This window comes from Neovison vison, chromosome 14 (assembly GCF_020171115.1).
Source record: "Neovison vison isolate M4711 chromosome 14, ASM_NN_V1, whole genome shotgun sequence".
NCBI classification, from domain to species: domain Eukaryota; kingdom Metazoa; phylum Chordata; class Mammalia; order Carnivora; family Mustelidae; genus Neogale; species Neogale vison.
The window spans coordinates 39,488,953-39,512,433 of record NC_058104.1 but is presented as its reverse complement, the minus strand read 5'-3'; the positions used below and the strand labels follow the sequence as shown (position 1 = coordinate 39,512,433).

General features: G+C 46.3%; 2 protein-coding genes across 2 annotated transcripts; both read right to left on the bottom strand.

Moving 5' to 3' along the window:
* Window positions 1–12: 12 nt before the first annotated feature.
* Window positions 13–3,981, bottom strand: DCTPP1 (dCTP pyrophosphatase 1). The gene is made up of 3 exons (XM_044233423.1): window positions 3,823–3,981; window positions 2,997–3,107; window positions 13–870 (listed from the first exon to the last, which is right to left on the bottom strand). Exons 1-3 carry the CDS (start codon window positions 3,921–3,923, stop codon window positions 570–572), a joined length of 513 nt encoding a protein of 170 aa, XP_044089358.1. The 5' UTR covers window positions 3,924–3,981; the 3' UTR covers window positions 13–569.
* Window positions 3,982–12,553: 8,572 nt separating this feature from the next.
* Window positions 12,554–14,725, bottom strand: SEPHS2 (selenophosphate synthetase 2). The gene has a single exon (XM_044233316.1). It carries the CDS (start codon window positions 14,677–14,679, stop codon window positions 13,324–13,326), a length of 1,356 nt encoding a protein of 451 aa, XP_044089251.1. The 5' UTR covers window positions 14,680–14,725; the 3' UTR covers window positions 12,554–13,323.
* Window positions 14,726–23,481: the final 8,756 nt, after the last annotated feature.

Genomic DNA, 23,481 nt, shown 5'->3' with positions numbered 1-23,481 from the left:
CTTACAACCCTATAAGACAGATACCATTATTTTCATTTTAGATGAGGAAACGAAGGCGCAGAAAGATGAAGTAATTTGATGAACATCATCCAGCTCCTAAGTATCAAACGACAGCATCTGAACCCAGACAGCCTGGCTCCAGAATCTGGGCCCTTATCCAACGCTACATACAGATTCCAGTCCCCTGTAGAAGTCCAGAAGGGGTAAGGGAATTGCATGACACCACACCAGGATCTTGCTGGAAATCTGATCTCTCTGCCCTGTAGGTGGGAGGTACCCTTGAGAAACATGGCAGCTGGGCTCAGAGGCATCCCTGGTGCCCCTCTCTAGTACCTGCTGAGATAGAGCCTCCCCAGTCACTCCAGGAAGAATCTAGAAGTTGCTAACCAAAACTTTTAATGAGAGCGAAAAAAATAACAGGAGGCTGTCTGGAGGTTTTCGGGCCGCAGGCCTTAGGAAGTCCGCAGGTCCCTGATCCATTAGGAAAGGACTAGAACAAATTTCCATGGCCAGGCCATACTCTGCTTCTCAGATGCCATGCTGGGTTGCAAAGTCCTGTGCCCATGTTTCTAGGTTGAGGCCTGGCCTGTGGACTCACGGTCATGGTCTACAGCCCCCACAGCTTGGTCTTCAGAGGTGGCCCCATGGGGCAAGTCTGTGTACTTGAGGGCAGAGCCGCGAGACAGATGTGCTGGGTAGCGCCGGTGGTTGAGGTCCATCTTGGAGAGCACTGCTCGGGGCAGATCCACGTGGCAGCGGGCTGCTAACGCTACCAGGTAGATGAGGACGTCACTAAGCTCCTCCTGAAGGGCTGCCCGTTCCTTGGGGGGCCAGGCTTGGGGGCCAGGTTCTTCATCTGGCTTCCACTGACTGGGGGCAGAAAACAGAGGTAGACACAAACACAGATGCTAGCTAAGATGACGGGCTCCGCCTCTCAGGAGCAGCCCAGTCCTTGCAGCAATGCTTTCCTACCTCTTAGGAAGTTCCTCCAACTCAACCCAGCTGGGCCCTAGGCAGAGTCAGGGTGTGGGAAGAAGACCCCCGCAGGTAATTCATCCAGACCTCTGTGCCCCAACCTGAGCCGAGGACTGGCCAAGAGAACATGTCACTTGTTAAGATCCAATTCTACTTCTCCCCAGCCCTGGCCCCTGTGACTCCAAACTAAGCCCCATAACTGGACCACTGTGAAAGCTGGCTAACTCACCTTCTACTCTTGCCCAGGACCACCTTTTAAACCCACAAATTACATTTTGTCCATCTGCTGCCATAATTCCCCCAACTGTACTTAGAATAAAATCCAAACCCCCGGCCATGCTGTATAGGTCCACATGAGCTCTCTCTTCCACAGTCATTATCCACCCCCTCCCCCTTTCTCCCCACCGAAAGCCACTCTGGCTTGTTCTGTCTGGCAAACGGGTCAAACTGTCACAGGGCCTTTGCACGTAACTGCTCCCTCTGCTTTAAATGCTCTTTTCCCTGCTCCCCGCAGATCCTTCCCATGGCTGTTCCTTCACGTTCTTAGGTCTCAGCACAGATGTCCCCTCCTCAGAAAAGCCTTCTCCTTCTGTTACTTTCTCATCACCTTGTGTTATTTTCGTCATAGAATTTATTACAATTCCTGACCTTTTAAAATTAGTTGAGGGGTGCCTGGGTGGCTTAGTCAGTTAAGTGTGGACTCTTGATTTCAGCTCAGGTCACGATCTCAGGGTGGGGAGATCAAACCCTGTGTTAAGCTCTGTATTGGTGGTGAAGCCTGCTTAAGATTCTCTCTCCCATGGTGCGCCTGGGTGGTTCAGTGCATTAAAGCCTCTACTTTTGGCTCAGGTCATGATCCCAGGGTCCTGGGATCGAGCCCCACATCGGGCTCTCTGCTCAGCGGGGAGTCTGCTTCCTCCTCTCTCTCTGCCTGCCTGCCTACTTGTGATCTCTGTCTGTCAAATAAACAAACAAAATCTTTGTAAAAAAAAAAAAAAAAAAAAAAGATTCTCTCTCCCCCTCTCCCCGTCCCCCTGCTCGCTTTCTCTAATAAATAGATCTTAAAAAAAAAAAAAGAAATTAGTTTATTTATTGTTAGTCTCCTTGTACTGTGAAGGCAAGAACCATGCCTTTTTTCCCCCGAAGATTTTATTTTTAAGTCATCTCTACACCCACAACCCTGGGATCAAGACTTGCATGTTCCACTGACTGGGCCAGCCAGGCGCCCCAGGAACCATGTCCATCTTGTTCAGGGCTTCATTCTAGAAGTCCTAGCACAGTGCTGATGCTCGTGCATCTGTAATGAGTGAACGGCTTGCCCTCACACATGTCTCTGTGCTCTCATGTCTCCACCCCCAAAGAGAATGCCCTGGTCTAGACCTGACTGACCACCTCTTGCCTGATCTGTATCAGCCTCCTCATGGGTTTCCCCTGCCCCAATTCTCTTGGTGACCCAATTCACCCTGCAGAAAGGGATCTTTCTACCAGTCAAATCTGGTCAGGTCTTCTGTCCAAACTCCATCACTTCCTAACTTCAGCTCTGTCACTCTGAGTTCGTCCTGGCTCCCCTCTCTTCCACAGCCCCATCACTCGTTCTGTAGATATCTACTGTGGCACCCCAGGCATGTGGGACATGGCAGGCCACAAAACGGATACAATATCCTTGCCCTTCCTTGAAAAGCTTACCCCGAAGGACTTTCAGAATCTCCCTGAATTCAACTTGCCCTTTCCCACTTCACCACCTTTGCCAATGATTCTCAAGGCTGGAATGCACTGGGAGGTCTTCCAAAAAATACCCTCCTTTCCACCCCAGAGGCTGCCACCATCAGCCTTATGACCTGGACCTGCCTTGCTGTTTTTACACCTTTCTTTCCCATAAGACTGGATGCCCCAAGAGGGCAGAGGCAGATGAGTCATCCCTATCCCCAGGCACAGAGCCCAGCATGGATACTTAATGATCAGATAAATGTTCCCCTCCCCCATAACACACAGACTAATCCAAGAAGACTTCATCTACTCACAAGAGTTCTGCCAGCTCCCCCACTTCCCCCACCAAGGCCAGGAGGAGGTTCCGAGGCTGGTGGAACTGGCCCCAGTCTCGTTCAGCAGCAAACTCAGCATGGAGGCGGCGGCTGGAATAAAAGAAAGAAGTGGAAGTCCTGGTCGTGGGTTCGAGAACCCAAGAGAAGACGCAAAGCCCAGGCGGGCATCTCAGTGATATGTAAGGGGACAAAAGTATCAGGGGTTCTGCAACGAATTCTTTGGATGGCCTCAAGCAATCATTCTTTTCTTTGGGACCTGGACTTCTCATCAATAAAGAGGGTGTGCACTGCGCAGGCCCTCAGGTCTACCGAAAACTAACAACACCCTCTCTTCCATTATTGCACCTTCTACTCCTGCTTCTGCAGTTTCCTCCACCTGGAATATCCCCCTCCCTGCATATCGAATTACAAAGTGCAGCTCCAGGGACACTTCCCCTAAGAAGTCCTCCTTGACTTCCTCCAGCAAAAATAGTATCACCCACCTTTCAGCACTGACATTTGCCCTCGTCCTACCACCCACTCCTGGAGGGCAGAGGCCGGGCAGAAGCAGCATCGGAAGCAGCAGCCCAATTCCCCCAGGGCTGGTTCTAATATTACTCACGGGGCGTCACCATTTCCCCTGCCTCTGGTGTGCATCACTATGTCCCATTTGCAGATAAGGAGGTTACACGACTCTCCAGAGATCAGCCGGCCGAGCCGGGACCCCAGCAGAGCCGCTCGCCTTCTTCCAGACCACGCGGAGAGACCCTCCCCAATACGCGGGAGAAAAGGGGCGACCTCCCCAGGCTGGGTAGGGACGGCTTACATGTCCTCGAGCGTGGGCTCCGGACTGAAGCTGAAGGGGCCGGGAGCAGCAGTGCCGGCTCCCTCCGTGCCCCCACGCGCGTCCCCATTCGCCCGAGACATACCGCCCACGACGCAGCGCTCGGGATGCACACCGAACACGACCGCGCCAAGCACGAACCCCGCCTCCGGGGCTCCTGACCAATCACAGGGGTTCACGACTGCTTCCGGGGCGGAGCCTCAGGAAAGGCCAATTAATTAAGTGGACTTTACCGCAGCCCGCCCTTTACGTCCACGGCCTTGGATTCCTCGGTCTTGGCCGAGCGTCTTAAAGGTATAGAGACCGGATTCGGCCCCCAAGAGACAATGGACACGGGGCGAAGAGGGCGCAGGCGCGTCTCTTCTCTCGTGGGCGCCAGATGGCGCCAAAGAGAACTGACGGAGCAGGGAAGAGAGCGGGGCCTCTGCAACCCCAGAAAGGGACAGTTCAAGTAAGAAAGGGAAATTTATTATAAGGACACAAAAATGTCTCCAGGGTTTAGGAGCTAGGGTGGCCATTCTAAGCATTTTACCTATTTAATTCTTACAAAAGTGATGATAATATCGTCCTCTTCCTCATTTTACAGGTAAGGAAACGGAGAGATTGAGTAATTTAATTCAACAGCTAATAAGGCGGTAGCCAGGTTTCCATTCCAGGTAATTTGGTTTCAGAGCCTGTGTTATTAACCCCTACATTATAATGCCTCAGATGATGATAAATACTATGGGAAGAAATTATTTAAACACTGAAAAGTGGGGGCAACGTTAGATTGCATGGTACAGGGAAGATCAAGCATTGTTGGTTACCAGCTCAACTACCTTTTCCCCTCCTGCATTCTTGCACAAGAGTGATTTTATTCTGGTGTTCACCCTCCTCTCCTTGATTGATCATGTGGCCCCATTGCCTGGCCTGATCAGTCTATGGGTGAGTATATGGCCTAGTTCTTGACAATGAGAAGTTGGGAAGTCTGTTGGAGACTTCTGGGAAAGATTCTGAGTTCTTTTGTTAAAAAAGCACAGGAAGTGTCTACCTTTAGATATTAGTACCTGGCGGAATCTTTGTGGGGAGGGCCAGCCCACAAACTGGGATTGGTTGACAGGAAGTTAGAAAGGACCTGGATCCTTGATAACATCGTTGCGACGCTTATTTTCCAGAAAGGTCCTAATTTAAGACTTTGGTCATGTAAGAAAATAAATCTGTTGGTCAAACCACTTTTGGTTGGGTTTTCTGTTACTTGGCTTTGAGAAAGCAACATTTAATCTGAGCAAAAATCAAGGCGTATAGAGATCTAGGTAGAGGGAGCACCAGTGCTTAAAGCAGGAAAGTCTTGGCATGTTCTAAAGACAAAAAGAATTCCAGTGTGTCGGGAATGTAGTGAGCAAGGGGGAGAGTGGACGTGACAAGAGGCAAAGTCAGATTGATCAACCATGGATTTTATTTCATATTTTATTTTGCATTTTAAGTATTATGGAAACCCTTTGAAGGGCTTTGGTAGGGGAGTTATATGATCATATTTTGTGTTTATGAGCCCTCTGGCAGCTGTGTTAAGAATGAATTGGAGGAGGTCCAGGGTAGAAGCAAGAAAAGGAGTTACTGCAGTTGTCCAAGGGAAAGATGATGTTGATTCTGGGCCAGACCGACGGCGAATGAAGATGGAGAGAAGTGGGTGTACTGGGGAGATATTTTTGGAGGTAGATCTATAGGCTTTGTTGATCTTGAATTAGGTGTGGGAGAAAGGATAGAATCAAGTCTGGCTTACAAGTTGTTTTTTTGTTTGATTTTTGGCTTACAAGTTTTGAGTGTTGAGCAACATGGTGAGTGGGGGTGACACATACGGGATGAAGAAAGTGAGGTTCAGGATTGAACACACATGGCGTCAGGAGTTTGGTTTAGTGCAAAGTTCATTGAAGCTACATATCAATTTGGCAGGTGGATTTATGAGATGAAGGTTTAGAGGAAAGATGAGAGCTAGAGATTCACAATGGGTAGTTTCCGTCATCAGACAGTGCTTAAAGTCGTGGACTTGGAGAAGAATGACTACTACAAGAGTCTAGATAGACCAGACTAAGACTAGACTAAGACTAAGATTAGATTAATGTGTAGTAGTTGACCAAAAAGAAGAGGCAGGTGAGATGACACGAAAATTGAGAGTGTGGTTTCATAGAGGCTGAGAGGAAAGTGTTGCAAAATGAATGGACATCTGATTTGGATGCTACTGAGCTGCAGGATAAGAAGAGGGCACAGAAGTTGCTGCTGGATTAGGCAACATGGAAGTTGGATATGGGAGTTGGGAGAAAAGAGGGAGTCCTGGGTAACTCCTGGGTTTCTGGCTTGAGTAAATGGATGGATAATTTTGTCATTTGCTGAAATGAAGACACAGAAGATCCAAAAGTTGGGGTGGAAGGGAAGATAATGAATTCATTTCAGGGTCTGTTGAGTCTAAGATGGCCCTAGAACATCTAGATGATGTCTTGCAGGCAGATGGACATACAGGTCTGAAGTTCAGAACATTGAGCTGCCTCTCAATCTGGGAACTGAAAGTACTTCCCATAGCATCTACCGTGATATTTGCTAACTTCCCCAGACAAGAATCCAAGGTCTTTTACTGGAATGCAAAACACAGCTTTCTCAGGAGTCCTCTGCAACTCAGATTTTTGAAGTCAGGAACCAGGACTTGTAGAGCTCACAGGTCAGATGGTCCTTGGTGATTGACAGGAAGGAGGAGACACTCTCTGCGGGCCTGCCTCTGCCTTCCTCCTTGGGGCTCCTGACTGGTTTGTTAAGCTTTTGTCAAGCATCCCGGAGAACATCCCAGTTTTTACTCCATGGCATTGTCCTTGGAAGACCAAGCAAACCCAGCTCCAGCACAGCACATTGTTGGAGGGGTGGGGAAGACCCTCATGTTGGAGAGGAAACAGACCCAAACTTACAATTGGCCCCATGATCTGGACTCTTCATGCAGACTTTTTCTGTACCCTCATCCCCACATCCGTTCACTTTTCTGCATTCTCCTCAGACACATTTTAGCAACCCAACCTCCCTGCTTTAGCAAGGGCCTCAATGTGCTTGCTCTTGGCTTTTGGTTCACATTTGTGATTAGCCTTTACAAGCGTATCCCTTTAGGGACTGGGTGCCCTAGTCTTTTCGACCAAAGGTGTTTTCCCAGTTATTTTCCAACTATTATTTCCTAATAAATGTTTAATGACAGGATGGGCAGGCTGGGACAAGTAAACATAAGCATGTACACACTGTCCTTCTGCTATGCAAGAGTTTGGCTGCCTTCACCACTGGAGCCAATCATGAGCAACTGATCCCAGGACAGCTTTTGAGAAACCCTAGAGTGGGGGAGGTTGCGGTGATTGGAGAACAAAGTAGCAGAGACCCATAAGCTGAGTGGGTGGTGTTGGGGTAGGGGAATCTGGCAAACTAAGGGTCAGGTGATTGGGAACCCAAGCACAAATGTCCTTGGGAAGATTGTTTCTTTTCTCTGAGTCACAGTTTCCCGATCTATGTAATGGGGCTCTAGCCTAGCCGGCCTCCGACGACCCTTCAGGTGTGTGCTGGGAGGGCTGGGACAATGTGTATTTAGTTTGTATCACAGTGCTGTTCTTATTGGAGGTAGGGCCATTGACCTTGTTGGTTTTGAACTGGGGGATGGCAGAAATGATGCATTATAATTAAAAATATTTGTTCTTACTAAGTTTTTCAGGGGGAGTCATGACAGAGGCTTTGAGAAATCTCTAGATTCGCCCATTCAGGCTGAGGAATCCCTAACACCTTTAGGAGCCCTTCTTAGGGCACCTGGCTAGTTCAGTCAGTAGAGCATGTGACTCCCAATCTCAGGGTCCTAAGTTCAAGCCCCAGTTTGTGTGTAGAGCTTACTTAAGAAAAAGGAAGAGAGAAGTCCTTCCCCAGTCTATGTATCCAGTCTTATTTTCCTAAACCCATGCTGAAATCCAGCCAGATGATCCCCACTCTCCTCCTCCCTAATTTTGCTCATATATTGAATGCCCACCCCCCCTTCTCTGCATATCCAAACCCAAATTCTACTCATTCTGCAGAGGCCTGCTTTGAAGCCGCCTCCTCTGGGAAGCTTTCCTAAACTTCCTCCAAAAAGGAAATATTTGACCTTCTATAGTACTTAATCCACTCTAGTCCTTATGGCACTTAGCATTCTTGGTCTTGATTTTGGGATGATGGGTGTCTCCTTTTAGACTGAGTCTCCTGAGAAACAGAAGCAGTGTCAGGCTTTTGTTTCTCCAGGGCCTGATACTTGAATAGATCTAATAAATACTAATTTATAACACCATGTCTCATGGGATCCCCTCCATGACTTCTCTGCAGTAGGTGGGTATGGCTGTGCCTGTTTTACAGATGAAGAAACTGAGGCCCAGAGACTTAATCTGAGATCACCCAGAAAGGTGAATGCTGAAGCTCACCAGCACCCCCCCAGTGCTCCTCAACAAGTGAAAGAAATCTCCCTACCCCCACACGAGTGTAGAAGAGGCAGCTCAATATTTTGGGTATGTGCTTAGGTGACCTTGCTACTGCCTTTTCGTCTGTCCTTCTGTCCTGTCTCTTCATCTTCTTTCTCTTCCTTTATCTTCAGCGTCCTCTCCTTTTTCTTTTCTGCCTTTGGCTTCCTTTTCCTTTTCTTTCTCTTTTCTTCCATCTCCTTCCTTACTTCTATCTGTGATTCTGTTCTGATTTCTACCTGAGGTCCTGTCCCCTCCACCACCTGCTGCCTCTGTTTTGCTGCCCAACTTCTCCCCAAGGAAAAGGTGGATGCCTATCTTGCTGTCAACCCGTAACCCTTTCTAGGTTAACTAAGATGACGGAGGCCAGGGACGCTTCCTCCTTTTCCTCCCCTTTTGTACGGTCCACTCCAACCAGTTAGAGAGCTGTGTATGTGGACAAACAGAACTGAGGCCTAAATTTCTTCTCCAAAGCCTTGAGAGATTGGTGATACCAGCCTCCACCGCTAGGAGACATCAAGAGCAAGGAAAGGGGCGCCTGCGTGGCTCAGTGGGTTAAAGCCTCTGCCTTCGGCTCAGGTCATGATGCCAGGGTCCTGGGATCGAGTCTCGCATCGGGCTCTCTGCTTGGCAGGGAGCCTGCTTCCTCCTCTCTCTCTGCCTGCCTCTCTGCCTACTTGTGATCTCTGTCTGTCGAATAAATAAATGAAATCTTAAAAAAAAAAAGAGCAAGGAAAGTGTGGACATTGAGGGTGCTAGGGTCCCCAGTGTGTATTCTACTCACTCTCTCACTCATTTATTCAATATATCCTGAGTACTAACTACGGACCAGATAGTGTTCTAGGTACTGGGGGTAGGGAACATCCCCTGCCATCTTGGAGCTTACATACTAGCAGAAAGGGACACTTAGAAATTAAACTAACACATTCTCAAGGTAATTACAGATTAGGGTTAGAGCTGTGAAGCCAATAAATGATGTGAAGAGGTGGAGATTTGGTAGGTGTTGGCTGATGTCAGAGAAGATTTTATGAGGTTTAATTTTAGCTGAGATGGGGTTGAGGGTGAGCCTGCCAGGTAGAGAGCCTGAGGTGAGACTCCAGATAAAGGGAACTGCGGAGTACAAAGGATTTCTGTTTGTTTGGAGCTCCCCAGGAAGGCTAATGGGCTAGAGTTTCATGTGAGGGAAGGCGAGTGCCATGAAATGAGGCTGGACATACGTAGCAGGGATTGTATGGGAAGCGATTTCATTTTTTTTTTTTTTCTTTAAGATTCTACCATTTACCTGACAGAGAGAAACCACAAGTAGACGGAGAGGCAGGCAGAGAGAGAGAGGGAAGCAGGCTCCCTGCTGAGCAGAGAGCCCGATGCGGGACTCGATTCCAGGACCCTGAGATCATGACCTGAGCCGAAGGCAGCGGCTCAACCCACTGAGCCACCCAGGCGCCCCGGGAAGCGATTTCAGAAGCTTGAGTAGGAGAAAAGCTGATTGAATTCTTAAAATTGATGTATTGTTGTAGTTAGATAATATTTACAACTATGTAAATATTCATTGCTGAATACTATATATGATTACATTTCATTTGTCACACAAGGTTTTATTTTTTGTTGAGTTGATAACTGCCTCTTTTTTTTCATTTGCTAGTTTTCTATTTAATTGTCACTAATTCTTTTTACATCTTCCATTAACCTTCCAGTGTAATTTTTCACAAAATCGAAAGTATCAGTGCTCAAACAGGCCCATTTTCCTTTCCTGGGAGCCTTCAGGCTCCTCTTCCTGGGTGATGTGCCTGTTCCAGTCTGCTCGCTCTCTAGACATGCTGTAGAGCTGTTACCTTGAAACCTCCCTTCACCTTCTCCTGTGCTGGCTTGGGTGTCCTGAACCTCATTTTCCTCTTTCCCAGTTTGCCCCCTTATTTTCCTAGAGCACATTGTCTAGTAGTTTCTTGAGAAAGAGTGTGTGGGATGAAACCACTTATACTTTGCATGTCTAAAAATATCTTTATTCTGCTTATTTGTAAGATGTGGCTAGGCATGGAATTATACAGAGAAAATAATTTACCCTCAGGATTTTGAAGGGATTACTTCATTATCTTTTAGCTTCCCTTTCCTTGTTGAGAAATCTGATACCATTCTTATTGCCAGAACTTTCTATGTGCTCTTCTCCTCCCCCAGATAGTTTGAGGAGAGCCTAATGGGGGCATCTGGCTGGCTCAGTGAGTGGAGCATGCAACTCTTTTTTTTTTTTTTTTTAAGATTTTATTTATTCATTTAAGAGAGAGAACACAAGTAGGCAGAGAGGCAGGCAGAGAAAGAGGAGGAAGTGAGCTCTCCACTGAGCAGAGAGGTCGATGCGGAGCTGGATCCCAGGACCCTGAGATCATGACCCGAGCTGAAGGCAGAGGCTTAACCCACTGAGCCACCCAGGCGCCCAAGGAGCATGCAACTCTTGATCTCGCCATCATAAATATGAGTCCCACACTGGGTATGGAGTTTATTTAAAAGTAAAATCTTAAAAAAGAAGAAGAAGAAGAATGGACTCTGGACTTAAACTGCCTAGCAGTTGGCCTGTGCAATTTTGGATAAATTTCTTAATCTCTTTGCACCTCAACTTCCTCATTTGCAAAATGGGGTTGTTGGCAGTTCAAAGATATATATATATATATATATATATATATATATATATATATACACACACACACACACACACACACATATAAAGCATTTCTCTCTATCACTGGTATTTTATAATTTAATAAAAATTAATGTATGTCATTTTTCATTCACTATGCTGGGAAGTCAGGAGATATGTGGTATCTACAACTTTTTAAATTTTAGAAAATTTTCTTATATCATTTTGTGTATTTTTTCCTTCCATTTCCTTTATTATCTCTTTGGAATTCCTCCTAGATGTTGAACCTCCGGGCTTTCCTCTAATTTCCATATTTTTTTTCTTCTATTGTGCATCTTTTTGTTGTTGTTCTACTTTCTGATAAATTTCTTCAACTTTGTCTTCTAAGTATTGTACTGAATATTGAAAACTTTAGCTAAATTTTATATTCTAAATGCTTCGTTCTCATTATCTTTTTATGAACACTATCTTCTTTACCTCTTTTCTTCTTCTACTCCGTGTTTTATCTCTTTACTGAGTTTTTTGTTTTCTTTGACTTCTTTTCAAGTTAGAGGCTTACCTCAAATGTCTGGTGATCCTTGACCACTTATTAAGAATGGGACATGGAGGGGCACCTGGGTGGCTCAGTGGGTTAAAGCCTCTGACTTTGGCTCAGGTCATGATCCCAGGGTCTTGGGGTTGAGCCCTGCATTGGGCTCTCTGCTCAGCAGGGAGTTTGCTTCACCCTCACTCTATCTGATTGCCTCTTTGCCTACTTGTGATCTCTGTCTGTCAAATAAAGATCTTAAAAAAAAAAAAAAGTATGGGGCATTGAAAAGAATGTGCCTGAGTGAAACTTTTCAACTGGGAGGCTTCTTGTACAGGGATTTTCGCTGGGGGCTCACCAAATGTTTATATAGGTCTTTTTTTCTGGGCACATTTTTCTCCAGAGAAGCAAAGGCAGTATAAACTTCCCAGACAGTGTTTTTAAGGGGGGTAAGCGGGCTGGGGCAGTCTCTTTCAGTCTTTATTCTTATTTTTGGTCAGGTCCCCTGTCCTTTACTATGGTGTCCCCAGCTTTGTAGTATTTTAAAAATTCATTTTCTAGAAAGTAAACCTCCCTTTACCTACAGATGTAAGAGGCAGTCATTTGGTTATGTGACATGGGGGACAGGTTTATGAACTTCAGAGATCTAATTATAATTACCCTGTATAGAAGCTTTCAAACAGTATCTGTCTTTATCCCCACGCTTGACCTGTTAGTACCTCCAAAGCACATCTCCTTGCTTCCTGTTAGTATTCCCCAACTCTGAAGGAATTTGCTTTGGCTTCCTCTATTCTGCTAAGTCAGTTACCCTTCTTCTGCCTACTTTAAATCGTCCAAGAAGTGTTGGGCCCTTTCTTTTCCTCTCCCATCCGCTAGCCCTTGGGTTTTATGCCTGTTTCGAGTCCTTTGCTATCAACACAGGGAGAGGGGTGCAAACCTAAATCTAGGTGTTAAATCCTCTGTCCAGAATCCGGGAAAACATTTGCGCTCGCCACTTGCCAGACTCTAAATATATCAATTGGTTCATTTTATAAGACTGTAAAAGAGTCAGAATTCCAAGAATCCAAACATTAGCCACAAGAATTTTTCCACAAAGTCCTTTTTATTTATTTCGCTAGAAATTACTTTATTGATTAAATCACCAGGAATTTTCAACGCAAGATTGAACATCTTAATGACCACCAAGGTTTGGGCTCTGGGGCTTGTTCTGCCTCTCCCAGTCCTTAAAGGGGTTTAGAGAGAGAGACGTCATTAACAGAGACCAAATGAGATGGTCGCAGGTCCTCCTTTCCCAGTCATTGGACAAGCTGCTCAATTCTTGTCCAGAGCAGGAAAGAGCCAGTACTTCAGAAAAATCTAATAAAGAATTTGACAATGCAATGTAAGATCTCTCTTAACAATTTAGATTTATCAACAATATTGGTCCAAACTTATTTGCTTCTGATCTAAATCATTTTGCAATTTACCTTTTTTTTTTTTTTTTGGTGTGTATGTAATTCTAACAAATAACCTCACTCCCTGTGCAGGCATGAATCAACCCAGTGCCAAGAAAAAAAAAAAAAAATCCCTCAAACCAGAATAGCTTTATCTTGCTCTTGGAAAGAAGTAACAGAGGTTTTTCTGCTTTTCTTCCACATATGAGATGAACAAACCTCCCCCTGAAGTCCAAAATGTTACTTCTGGCCTCGGAATGTGCAGCTTATGATGGGCTGATTCAAATGACCTCGAAAGGGCCACTGGAACTACTATGCAGGCGGCCTTCTTTGGAAATTTCTTCTTAAAATCAAGTTCTGAGAATTGTTCATGATTGTGTACAAAGGCTCTAAGGTCCAAACAACTTGTGCTATTCCATCTCATGAACTAGGCTCAGAGGAGGCATTGGAATTGTCAGGAGCCAGAGCAGTAGCAGTAGCCCCACGAGGTAGGACCTCAATAACTCGAGGCTTGTCAATGATCCGGGCTGTCCGGTTTCCCTTTTCCACAATACCGACGATCCATGCCTGGTGACCCTCTCCATACTTGGAAGATTTGATTTCAGAACAAAAGCGAGCTGCCTGTTCTCTCGGCAGACAAATCAGCAATCCCCCAGAGGTTTCCGCCGAGGTCCCCTGAAGGAGCCCGAAGCGCCCACTGGCCTTGCTGATGGCCGCCATCTTGGCAATAATTGGCAGATTATGAATTACAAACGACACCTCATTTCTCTGTTGTTTGGCGAGGTTCTGAGAGTGTCCTAGGATGCCGAAGCCTGTGATATCTGTGGCTGCATGCGCGTTAAACGTGTGCATTAAGCCAGCGGCAGTTCTGTTCAGGGTCGCCATACTGAACATGGCTTCCTGATAGGCCAGCTCTACCTCCTCTCTGGAGACCACCATGCTGATTTTATTCCATCTCTCGGGATTATCCAGCCATTGGTGGGCGTTGACAGCAACCTGGGTTCCTAAGGGTTTGGTCAACACGAGCACATCCCCCACAACCGCGCTGTCGGGCATGATGAGTTCATTGGGCTGACACACCACAGTGGCCACCCCACCGACGATGACCCAAGGGTTGACCACCGTCTGTCCTCCGGTCACTGCGGTCCCTCCTTCCTCGGCGGCGTCGCGGAAGCCTCGGATCAGGAGCGGCGTTATCTTTTCTCGCTCCTCCTCGGTCATGCTCTGGCTGACGCTGAGCAACATCAGCATGTTGTCGCATTCGGTGATGCCCATGGCGTAGAGGTCACTGAGCACGTTGGCACACGCTATGCGCCCCATCATGTAGGGATCTTCCACCAAGGGGTAGAAGAAGTCCGTGGTCTGCACCAGCGACAGGCCCCCGTGCCTCAGCGGGATGACGCACGAGTCCATCCCAATGCCCAGCGCTGGAAAGGGGGGGCTGGGCTCGGCCGCGGCCGCCAGGCCCCCGTCCGGGGCCGGCTCTTCACGGCCTCCCCCCAGGCCCAGGCCCAGGCCCAGCCCCGGCCGCACGTCGGGCCGCGTCAGTCCCGCCAGGAGTTTGAGCAGCGTCTCCTGGGGGACCTTGCAGCCTCAGCCCTTCATGCCGGAGAAGCCCGTCAGCCGCCAGCTCGGGCTCAGGCCCAGCGCCTGGGGCTCGAAGGGCCGGTAGCTCGAGAAGCCCCGGCCCAGGGACAAGCCCGCGGGGCCCGAGCCTTCCGCGGCCGCCGCCGCCGCCGCCTCTCCGCCGGCGCCCGTCCCTGCGGCCTCCGCCATCGCGCCCGCCGCTCACGGAGGGAAACGGAGGGGACAGGAGCGCGCCCGTCCGCTCCCCACGCCAGCGACCGCCGACTACCAGTACCGCAGGGCGCCCCGCACGACCCGCGCCGCCGCGCCCCCGCCGCGCCGCGCGCTCCTCGCCTTCCTGAGGGAGGGGCCGCCGGCCCCCGCACTTATAGCGCTGGTGATTGACAGCCGCGCCACCCAATGATGACTCCGCTCCCGAGAGGCGGGCTTCCTCCCGCCCCGCAGAGCCACACGCACCAACCGGCGGCGGGCGACGCCGCTCCCGGCGACACCCCCCGCCGGCGCCGCGGGTCGCTCCCCCGGCTGTAGTTTAAACGCTCTCCTGGCGGGGCTGGCGGGACTTTGCTCCCCTAGAGCCAGTTTACCAAGGGCAGCATCGTCGAAGCTAGGGGAGATCGGTCACTTGGCGGAGCTCTCGCAGGTCGGAATGGGCCGGGGGTCTCGACAGCGCTCGTGACCAGTCCGGGGTAGGAAGACAGCCCAGGGAAAAATTCGGAAAGCAAACGAGAAGTTAGATAGGAAGTTACCACCATTAAGCAAGCAAACACTAGCGACAAAATAATGAAATGTTAAAATGGGCTTCGAAGAATTTTGAGACTCAGGGGCGCCTGGCAGGTTCAGTCCGAAGAACATGTGACTCTTGATCTCGGGGTCTGAGTTCCAGCCCCGCACTGGGGGGTCGAAATTACACTTAAAGAATAAGATCTTAAAGTCTTCTAAGACTCTTAAGTCCACCACTAACTGTGAGTCACTTTCCCTCTCTGGCATCAGTTGACTTCTGGACAACAAAGTGGCTTATCTTGTTCTGTTCTAAACTGACTATAGATCTTTAAGTTAGTACATATGATAATCTGTAATGTATCCATGAAGAGCAATTTGCCAGTATCTATTAAGAACACAACTTTATATAATACCTTTGACTCAGCAGTTCCAATTCTAGGACTTTATCCTCCAGATGTACTCAGGAGCTGTGAGTGGGAAATGATAGAGTTTTTTTTATTTTATTTTGTTATTTCTGTGCTGCTTGTAATATTAACATACTGGAAAGAACTTAAATGTTTATCAATGGTGATTGAAATAAATCGTGGTACATTTATATAATAGACTCCCCAAGCAACTCTAAAACAGAATGAGAAAACACTGATGTAATTATATTGATAAGTTACAATTCTAAGAGGTATCTTTCTAAATGCTTTAGTATATTAACTAACTTAGTTCTTACAAAAACCTTTGAGTTAGGATTCTTTCCACGTTTTACAGATAAGGAATACAATGCACAGAGAGATTAAATGACCCACTCAAGGTCATAGCCAGTTTAGAATGGAGCTGGATATGAATCCAAGCAAACCTGTTCCAAAGACCACCAGGTTATATCGTCTATGATGTTTGTTAAGAGAAACAAGCAAACTTCTGAGCAGTATGTATAGGACAGTATTATTTGTTGTAAAAGGGGGAAATGTATGCAATGGCATATTTCTGGGAGGAGAATCACCAGAAACTAGTGAATTGATTGCCTCTGGGGAAGGAATGAGGTGGTTTTGGATGGGAGATTCTTCACTGAATTATCTTCTTGTTCCTTTAACATTTGGACCTTAAATTTTTTTTGAATTTTTAAAAAAAGATTTTACTTATATATTTGTCAGAGAGAGAGAGCTAGTGAGCACAAGCAGGGGGAGCAGCAGGCAGAGGAAGATGCAGGCTCCCTGCTATTTAAGTGTATTACATACTTAAAACAACAACAACCTGCCTATGAGACTATAAATTGGTACAACCATTTTGTAAAAGAGTTTGGCTTTAACTGATTAAAGCAGACATGTGCAAACCCACCCCCCGTCAGTTCTAGCCATAAAACATGCCCTAGAGAAACTCCTGCAAAGGTGCCCCAGGAGACACGTGCAAGAATGTAGGAGTTCTGGAGATTGATTACACAACAATGTGAAGAATGAACACTACTGAACTATACACTTAAAAGAGATAAGGTGGTAAATTTTATGTTATGTATATTTTACCACAGTTAAAAATGTAAAAGCTGGGGTGCCTGGGTGGCTCAGTGGGTTAAGCCTCTGCTTTCCGCTCAAGTCATGATCTCAGGGTCCTGGGATCAAGCCCCACATCGGGCTCTCTGCTCAGCAGGGAGCCTGCTTCCCCCTCTCTCTCTGCCTGCCTCTCTGCCTACCTGTGATCTTTCTCTCTGTCAAATAAATAAATAAAATCTTTAAAAAATGTAAAAATATAGGAGATACTTATAGCTCTTCTCGTAAGTCATTACATTTAGCTTTTATTATTCTCCAGTGTGAAGGCATGGAGTAAACTGGAAGAAACTCAAACATTAAAATTAGACTGAGTTGCCGTCTTGGCTCTCCTAATGACCTGGGGCAAATTGTCTGACCTCTAGGAACCCCACTTTCACTTCCTATAAAATAGTCCTTTCACCTGAAGATAATGATAGACACCAGATGGAGTGTTTATGAGAATTAAATTTTTAAAATATGTGTGAAACTCCTAACATGGTTCCTGGCCGTTGGTAAGCTTAACATAAATGACAGAACCTAGTATTGTACACCACTGTTAATGTGGATGTAGTAGGGGCTGGAATTTAAAATCACAAAACTTAAAACATCTTGGAATTTTTTTAAAAAAATAAAAACAAGTCTCTTTGTCTTCCTAAAGAAAAGGAAGACTGGAAGGCCAGAACACTGGTCTTCCGTGTGTCTGTTAACAGGGAACGCATAATAAATATAAATATAAACAAATCCGTCGTATAACTACCCAATGGGATATTGTTTATCTGTGAAAATGAATGATAGGTCTAGACATCATCAATATGGATAATCTCAAAGAAAAAATGTTGGGAGCAAGAAGCCCGTTGCAGAAGAATCCATAAACTAAGATGCCATTTATACAAAGTTTAACACCAGGCAAAGCAATAATATATTGATAAGAGATGCAAAATGATTTAAAAAAAAAACGTTTTTAAGAGTAAGAGAGTTGGGATCGGGAGGGAGACAAACCATAAGAGACTCTTAATCTCACAAAAAAAACTGAGGGTTGCCAGGGTGGGGGGTAGGGAGAGGGTGGTTGGATTATGGAAGGTATGTGCTATGGTGAGTGCTGTGAAGTGTGTAAACCTGGCGATTCACAGACCTGTACCCCTGGGGCTAATACTACATTATATGTTAAAAAATTAAAAATTAAAAAAAAAAGAGAGCGTGGATGATTAACAAAATTTAGCATAGGGATTATCTCTGGGGAAGGGGGCCTAGGGTTCCGTTTTCTGTTCTTGGTCTGGGGTGTAGTTACATGATGTTCTTTAAACCATGCACATCTATTTTTCCCATGCTCTTTTTGTAAACTGCATGTCAACATTTTTTAAAAAAGGAAAAGGTGCTATATTTCAGAATTAAAAATACTAAAAGGTAAACGAAATAATGAAAAAACAAGATATATGGAAGCAAGAGACCTCTGGATTTTTTCTGAACGTTGGATTAGCTGTCAGTGAGCTGTCTGCCCTTAAAGAAGAGATGCAACCTTTGTACATCTTAGTTTCCCCTTCTATGAGGGGCATCTCTGCTTAGGATCTGGTATAAGGATCATATGAAAATCTCAACTATGAAACCTTCTTTGTCAAATGTTCAGTATAGGGGGCGCCTGGGTGGTTCAGTGGGTTAAAGCCTCTGCCTTCGGCTCAGGTCATGATCTCAGGGTCCTGGGATGAGCCCCGCATCGGGCTCTCTCTGCTTGGCGGGGAGCCTGCTTCCCCGCCTCTCTGCCTACCTCTCTGCCAACTTGTGATCTCTCTCTCTCTGTCAAATAAATAAAATCTTAAAAAAAAAAAAAGTGTTCAGTACATTGTACCTGTGACAGATCTTCTTATTACTAAGGGAAAAATGAAATCTGCTTACATCTGTAGTCACCTCACCTGGGTTAAAATGTGATTAGATCAGGTGCCCCTGTTTATATGCTCTCTTTGTTCTTTGAACTTTCTCCTCTTGGCATTTATGATAGTTTGGATTTTTTTTTTCAAGATTTTATTTGTTTATTTGACAGAGAGGAAGAGAGAGCAAGCAAGAGAGCACAAGCAGGGGGAGCTGCAGAGGGAGAGGGAGAAGCAGACTCCCCGCTAGCAAGGAGCCCAATTCCGGGCTCAGTCCCAGGACCCCGAGATCATGACCTGAGCAGGCGGCAGACGCTTGTGCCTCTCGAGGTTGATCCTTGTGACTGTATCATGAGCATTTGAAAGCATTCCTTTTATCTTGTTCTTGTTTTTCACTAAGAGAGCCATTGAACCACGTTTATGGCTTGGGTTAAAACTTATGGGTCAGAGATTGCAAGAGTACAAACCTGGAGGTGGGAAAGCAGACAAAGGAGAGAGGTTTTAAAGAATAAGAGGGTTTGAATAGGAGCCTTTCATTTGGTTTTCACATACAACAAAAGCAATGGGGCTAATGCTCGTTAGTTTTTTCTTATTATGATAGTTTCCAGTTATAACACTACACTTTAAGGTTCAGTACACTTTATGTTTTTATTTTTTTAAGATTTTATTTTATTTTTTAAAAGATTTTATTTATTTATTTGACAGACAGAGATCACAAGTAGGCAGAGAGGCAGGCAGAGAGAGAGAGGGAAGCAGGCTCCCCGCTGAGCAGAGAGCCCGATGCGGGACTCGATCCCAGGACCCTGGGATCATGACCAGAGCTGAAAGCAGAGGCTTTAACCCACTGAGCCACCCAGGTGCCCCTAAGATTTTATTTTTAAGTCATCTCAACACCCAACATGGAGCTCAAACTCACAACCCCAAGGTCAGGAGCTGTATGCTCTCTTGACTGAGCCGATCAGGTGCCCCAGGTTCAGCACACTTTAAAGAATTTTTAAAGTGTGGTAAACTATACACTCAGTGTTTTTCTAGTATACCGAAAATACTTCAATGAGTTTAGTAGACCTTTTCTTTTCTTTTCTTTCTTTCTTTTTTTTTTTTGGTTTAATGCACTTAAAAAACATTTTATTTTATTTTTATTTTTTAATTTTCCTAAAGTCTTTATTTTTAAGTAATCTCTGCACTCAAGGTGGGGCTCGAACTTACAACCCTGAAATCAAGAGTTGCATACTCTGTAGACTAAGCCAAAAAACTTATTACACAATCATTATGCTGTCATTGGAGAAAAATCACAAAATGCAGCTTAGTAAAAAGGAATAAAGTTAAATAACTCTAAATCCCTCCTCTCAGAGAGAAGAGTGAATTTTAGTAGAGTGAATTTTAGATATTTTCCTTCAAGGTGTGAGGGGAGCCACTACCTCACACTGAACTCCAGGGGGCGCCCTGTCACCCCTCCAGGTCAAGCGGGGCTGTGTGCTGTCTTCTTGCTTTTACTTCTTAACTTTTTAAAACAAAAACGGGATCATTCCTAGTATTTCTAGTAAGAAATGACATAATGGGTGAAAATAATCCGTCATTAATAGACGTCAACACCGGGGCGCCTGGGTGGCTCAGTGGGTTAAGCCGCTGCCTTCGGCTCAGGTCATGATCTCAGGGTTCTGGGATCAAGTCCCGCATCGGGCTCTCTGCTCAGCGAGGAGCCTGCTTCCTCCTCTCTCTCTGCCTGCCTCTCTGCCTACTTGTGATCTCTGTCAAATAAATAAATAAAATCTTAAAAAAAAAATAGACGTCAACACCCCTGCTGGGATCATTCATAAATACTTATTGAAAACTTTTTAAAAAAAGATTTTATGTATTTGACAGAGAGCACAAGCAGGGAGGGGCAGAGGAGGAGGGAGAAAGAATCTGAAGCAGACTCTGTGCTGAATGTGGAGCCTGAGGCGGGGTTTGATCACATGACCCTGAGATCGTGACCTGAGCTGAAACCAGGAGTTGGACATTTTATGGACTGAACCACCCAGGTGCCCCCTATTTATTGAAAACTTTGGTGCACTAGATATTGAAGCTATAACAGTGAATTCCAGGCAGAAGTCCCTGTCCTCACGGAGCTGACATACTAATGGAAAGAGATCGCAATAAGTAAGATCAATTATTAGTTAGGAATAGATATCGGGGAGGGAAAAATGAAGTCTGAAGAGAGGGAGGATAGGAAATCTGGTATGTGAATGTGACTTTGAAGTAAAGATCTGAATAAAGGGAAGTATAGCATGCAGATATCTGGGAAAGAGTGTTTCAGCAGAGAATGGCAAGTGCAAAGGTCCTGAGGCAGGAATATACCTGGGGCATCCTAGGAGCAACAAGGCAGCCAGGATGACTGGTACACACTGAGTGGAGAGAGCTGAAGGGAATGAGGTCATACAGGTGCGTCACAAGATTGGTGAAGATGGCACAGGACATAGCACCTTACAGGTCTTTGTAGGACTGATATAATCTGACTTTACTCTGCAGTAAAACCCCAGAGGTCAAAATATTCCCCATTGGTCTCAGACCCCACCACCCTGGCCCAACATCCAGGTCAGTGTTGCCATCGTAGGCCCCCGACCCTGAGCCAGAACCAGGCCAGGCACAGCCTCAGTTCCCAATCCCACCTCCCCTGGGCTTGTCCTGTGGGACTGCCAGCAATAGGCTGTACCTTGGGAAACTTCAGAACTGACACCCATGTTCACGGCCCCTCACACTATTAACCATCTTCCATCACCTTATGGGGCAGGAAGTTTCATCTTTGCCTTTGGGGTAAATGTGAGAAGCCATACTGAGTTACTGCTTGCCATAACAGGAGAGACGCAGGACAGAGAGAGACTCAGAGTGATGGCAGAACTCAGAGAATGGAAGGTTTGGAGAGGGAGATAAAGAGTGAGAAGGTGATTTGGAAGGTGCTGAGGAAGGGACTCATGAGATAACCTGGCAAAACAGCATTCTTGGCAGAAAAGCACCCATGGCAAAGGCCCCAAGAGGAGCAAGCCTCGTGAGTTGGGTGGAGGCCAGTGTGGTTGGTGACAAGTGGGTGAGGGAGAGAGGAGGAGGCGGTGACATCACAGTGGCAAAGAAGAGCCGGATGTGCAGGGCCCCTGGATAATGGCATGGCCTTTAGCTTTGGCTCTGGGTAAGATGGGAGCCATGGGATGGTTTAGACCAGAAGGGTCACATGGTCACTCTGGCTGGGGTGAGAGTGGACTGGGTTGGCAAAAACCCAGGGGACAGACGATGGTGACTTGGTTGCATCGGAGATAATAAGTGGCCATATTTTGGGAATTCTGGAACCAACAGATTTCCTGATGGATTAGATGGAACATCTATCCCCCAAGGTTGGGATGCCTGGGTGGCTCAGTCAGTAAAGACCTCTGCCTTCAGCTCAGGTCATGATCCCAGAGTCCTAGGATTGAGCCCTCCATGGGGCTCAAAGAAGCAGAGAACCTGCTTCTTCTCTGCCTCCCCTGCTTGTCTACACCCTTTCTCTCTCTCTCTCATGTATTCGTTCTCTCAAATAAATAAGCAAAATATTTTTTTAAAAAGATCCAGTGGGCCATGTGAAGGAATTTTGTAATTTTTTTCCTAAGAGAAAGGGGAAGTCACAGGATTGGTTTTAAGCAAGGAGGTGGCATGGTTGTATTTGTGGTTTTGAAAGATCACTCTGGCTGCTGTATCAAGGACAGACAGGAAGGGAATGCTGTGGCAGAGGATGGCGGCGACTTGGACTAGGGTAGAGTAGGGTGTGGGATGGACAGAACACAGCACAGCTCTCTCTGCCTCAGGGCCTTTGCACCAGTCACTGTTAATTACTCAGCGCTTCATGCCCAACAAATCCTATTATCTTTAAGACCAGGAAATCCCTCCCCTGTGACCCTATAACCCTGAAATTTCCTTGTTTTAGCAATTATCACACTAGATTTTCTCTGACATCTGTGAGGTCCTCATACCTAGAACCACACCTCACTGGATTCCAGGAGCTCAACGCCCAGCATGGGCTCTGGTGCAGAGAAGGCCTTAGAGAACTTTGTTGAATGAATATGTGGAAAGAATGTGAATAAGGTGCGAGATTGATGCCCTGATATCTGGAGCTCACCTCTGTGCTCTCTCTCTCAAATCAATAAAATCTTAATAATAATAATAATAAAGATGTAACACACACCAGTAATTTGCTTTTCTTCTCTTTACATCAGCATGACAATCTTTCTGTGCTAGTACATGTCAATCTACGATATTTTGCTAAAGGCTGAGTAGTATTTCATAAAATGGGTTTACTTAACTGGTATAACCAACTTCTTATTATTGTTAGATATTCAATTTATTTTTTCCTTTTATATTTTTTAAAAGATTTTATTTGGGCCTCTGGGTGGATCAGTTGTTGGGCATCTGCCTTTGGCTCAGGTCATGATCCCAGGGTCCTGGGTTCCAGCCCTGCGTTGGGCTCCCTGCTCAGCAGGAAGCCTGCTTCTCCTACTCCCTTGCTTGTGTTCCCTCTCTCTCTGTGCCTCTCTGTGTCAAAATAAATAAAACCTTTAAAAAAAAAGATTTTATTTATTTATTTGACACAGAGAGAGATAGAACAAGCAGGGGGAGTCGCAGGCAGAGGGAGAGGGAGAAGCAGGCTCTCCACTGAGCAGGGAGCCCTATGGAGGGCTCGATCCCAGGACCCTGGGATCATAACTTGAGTCGAAGGCAGATGCTTAACCGACTGAGCCACCCATATGTCCCTATTTTTCCCTTTTTTAATTAAAGTATTTCCTTGAGGGGCGCCTGGGTGGCTCAGTGGGTTAAAGCCTCTGCCTTCGGCTCAGGTCATGATCTCAGGGTCCTGGGATTGAGTCCCGCATTGGGCTCTCTGCTCAGCGGGGAGC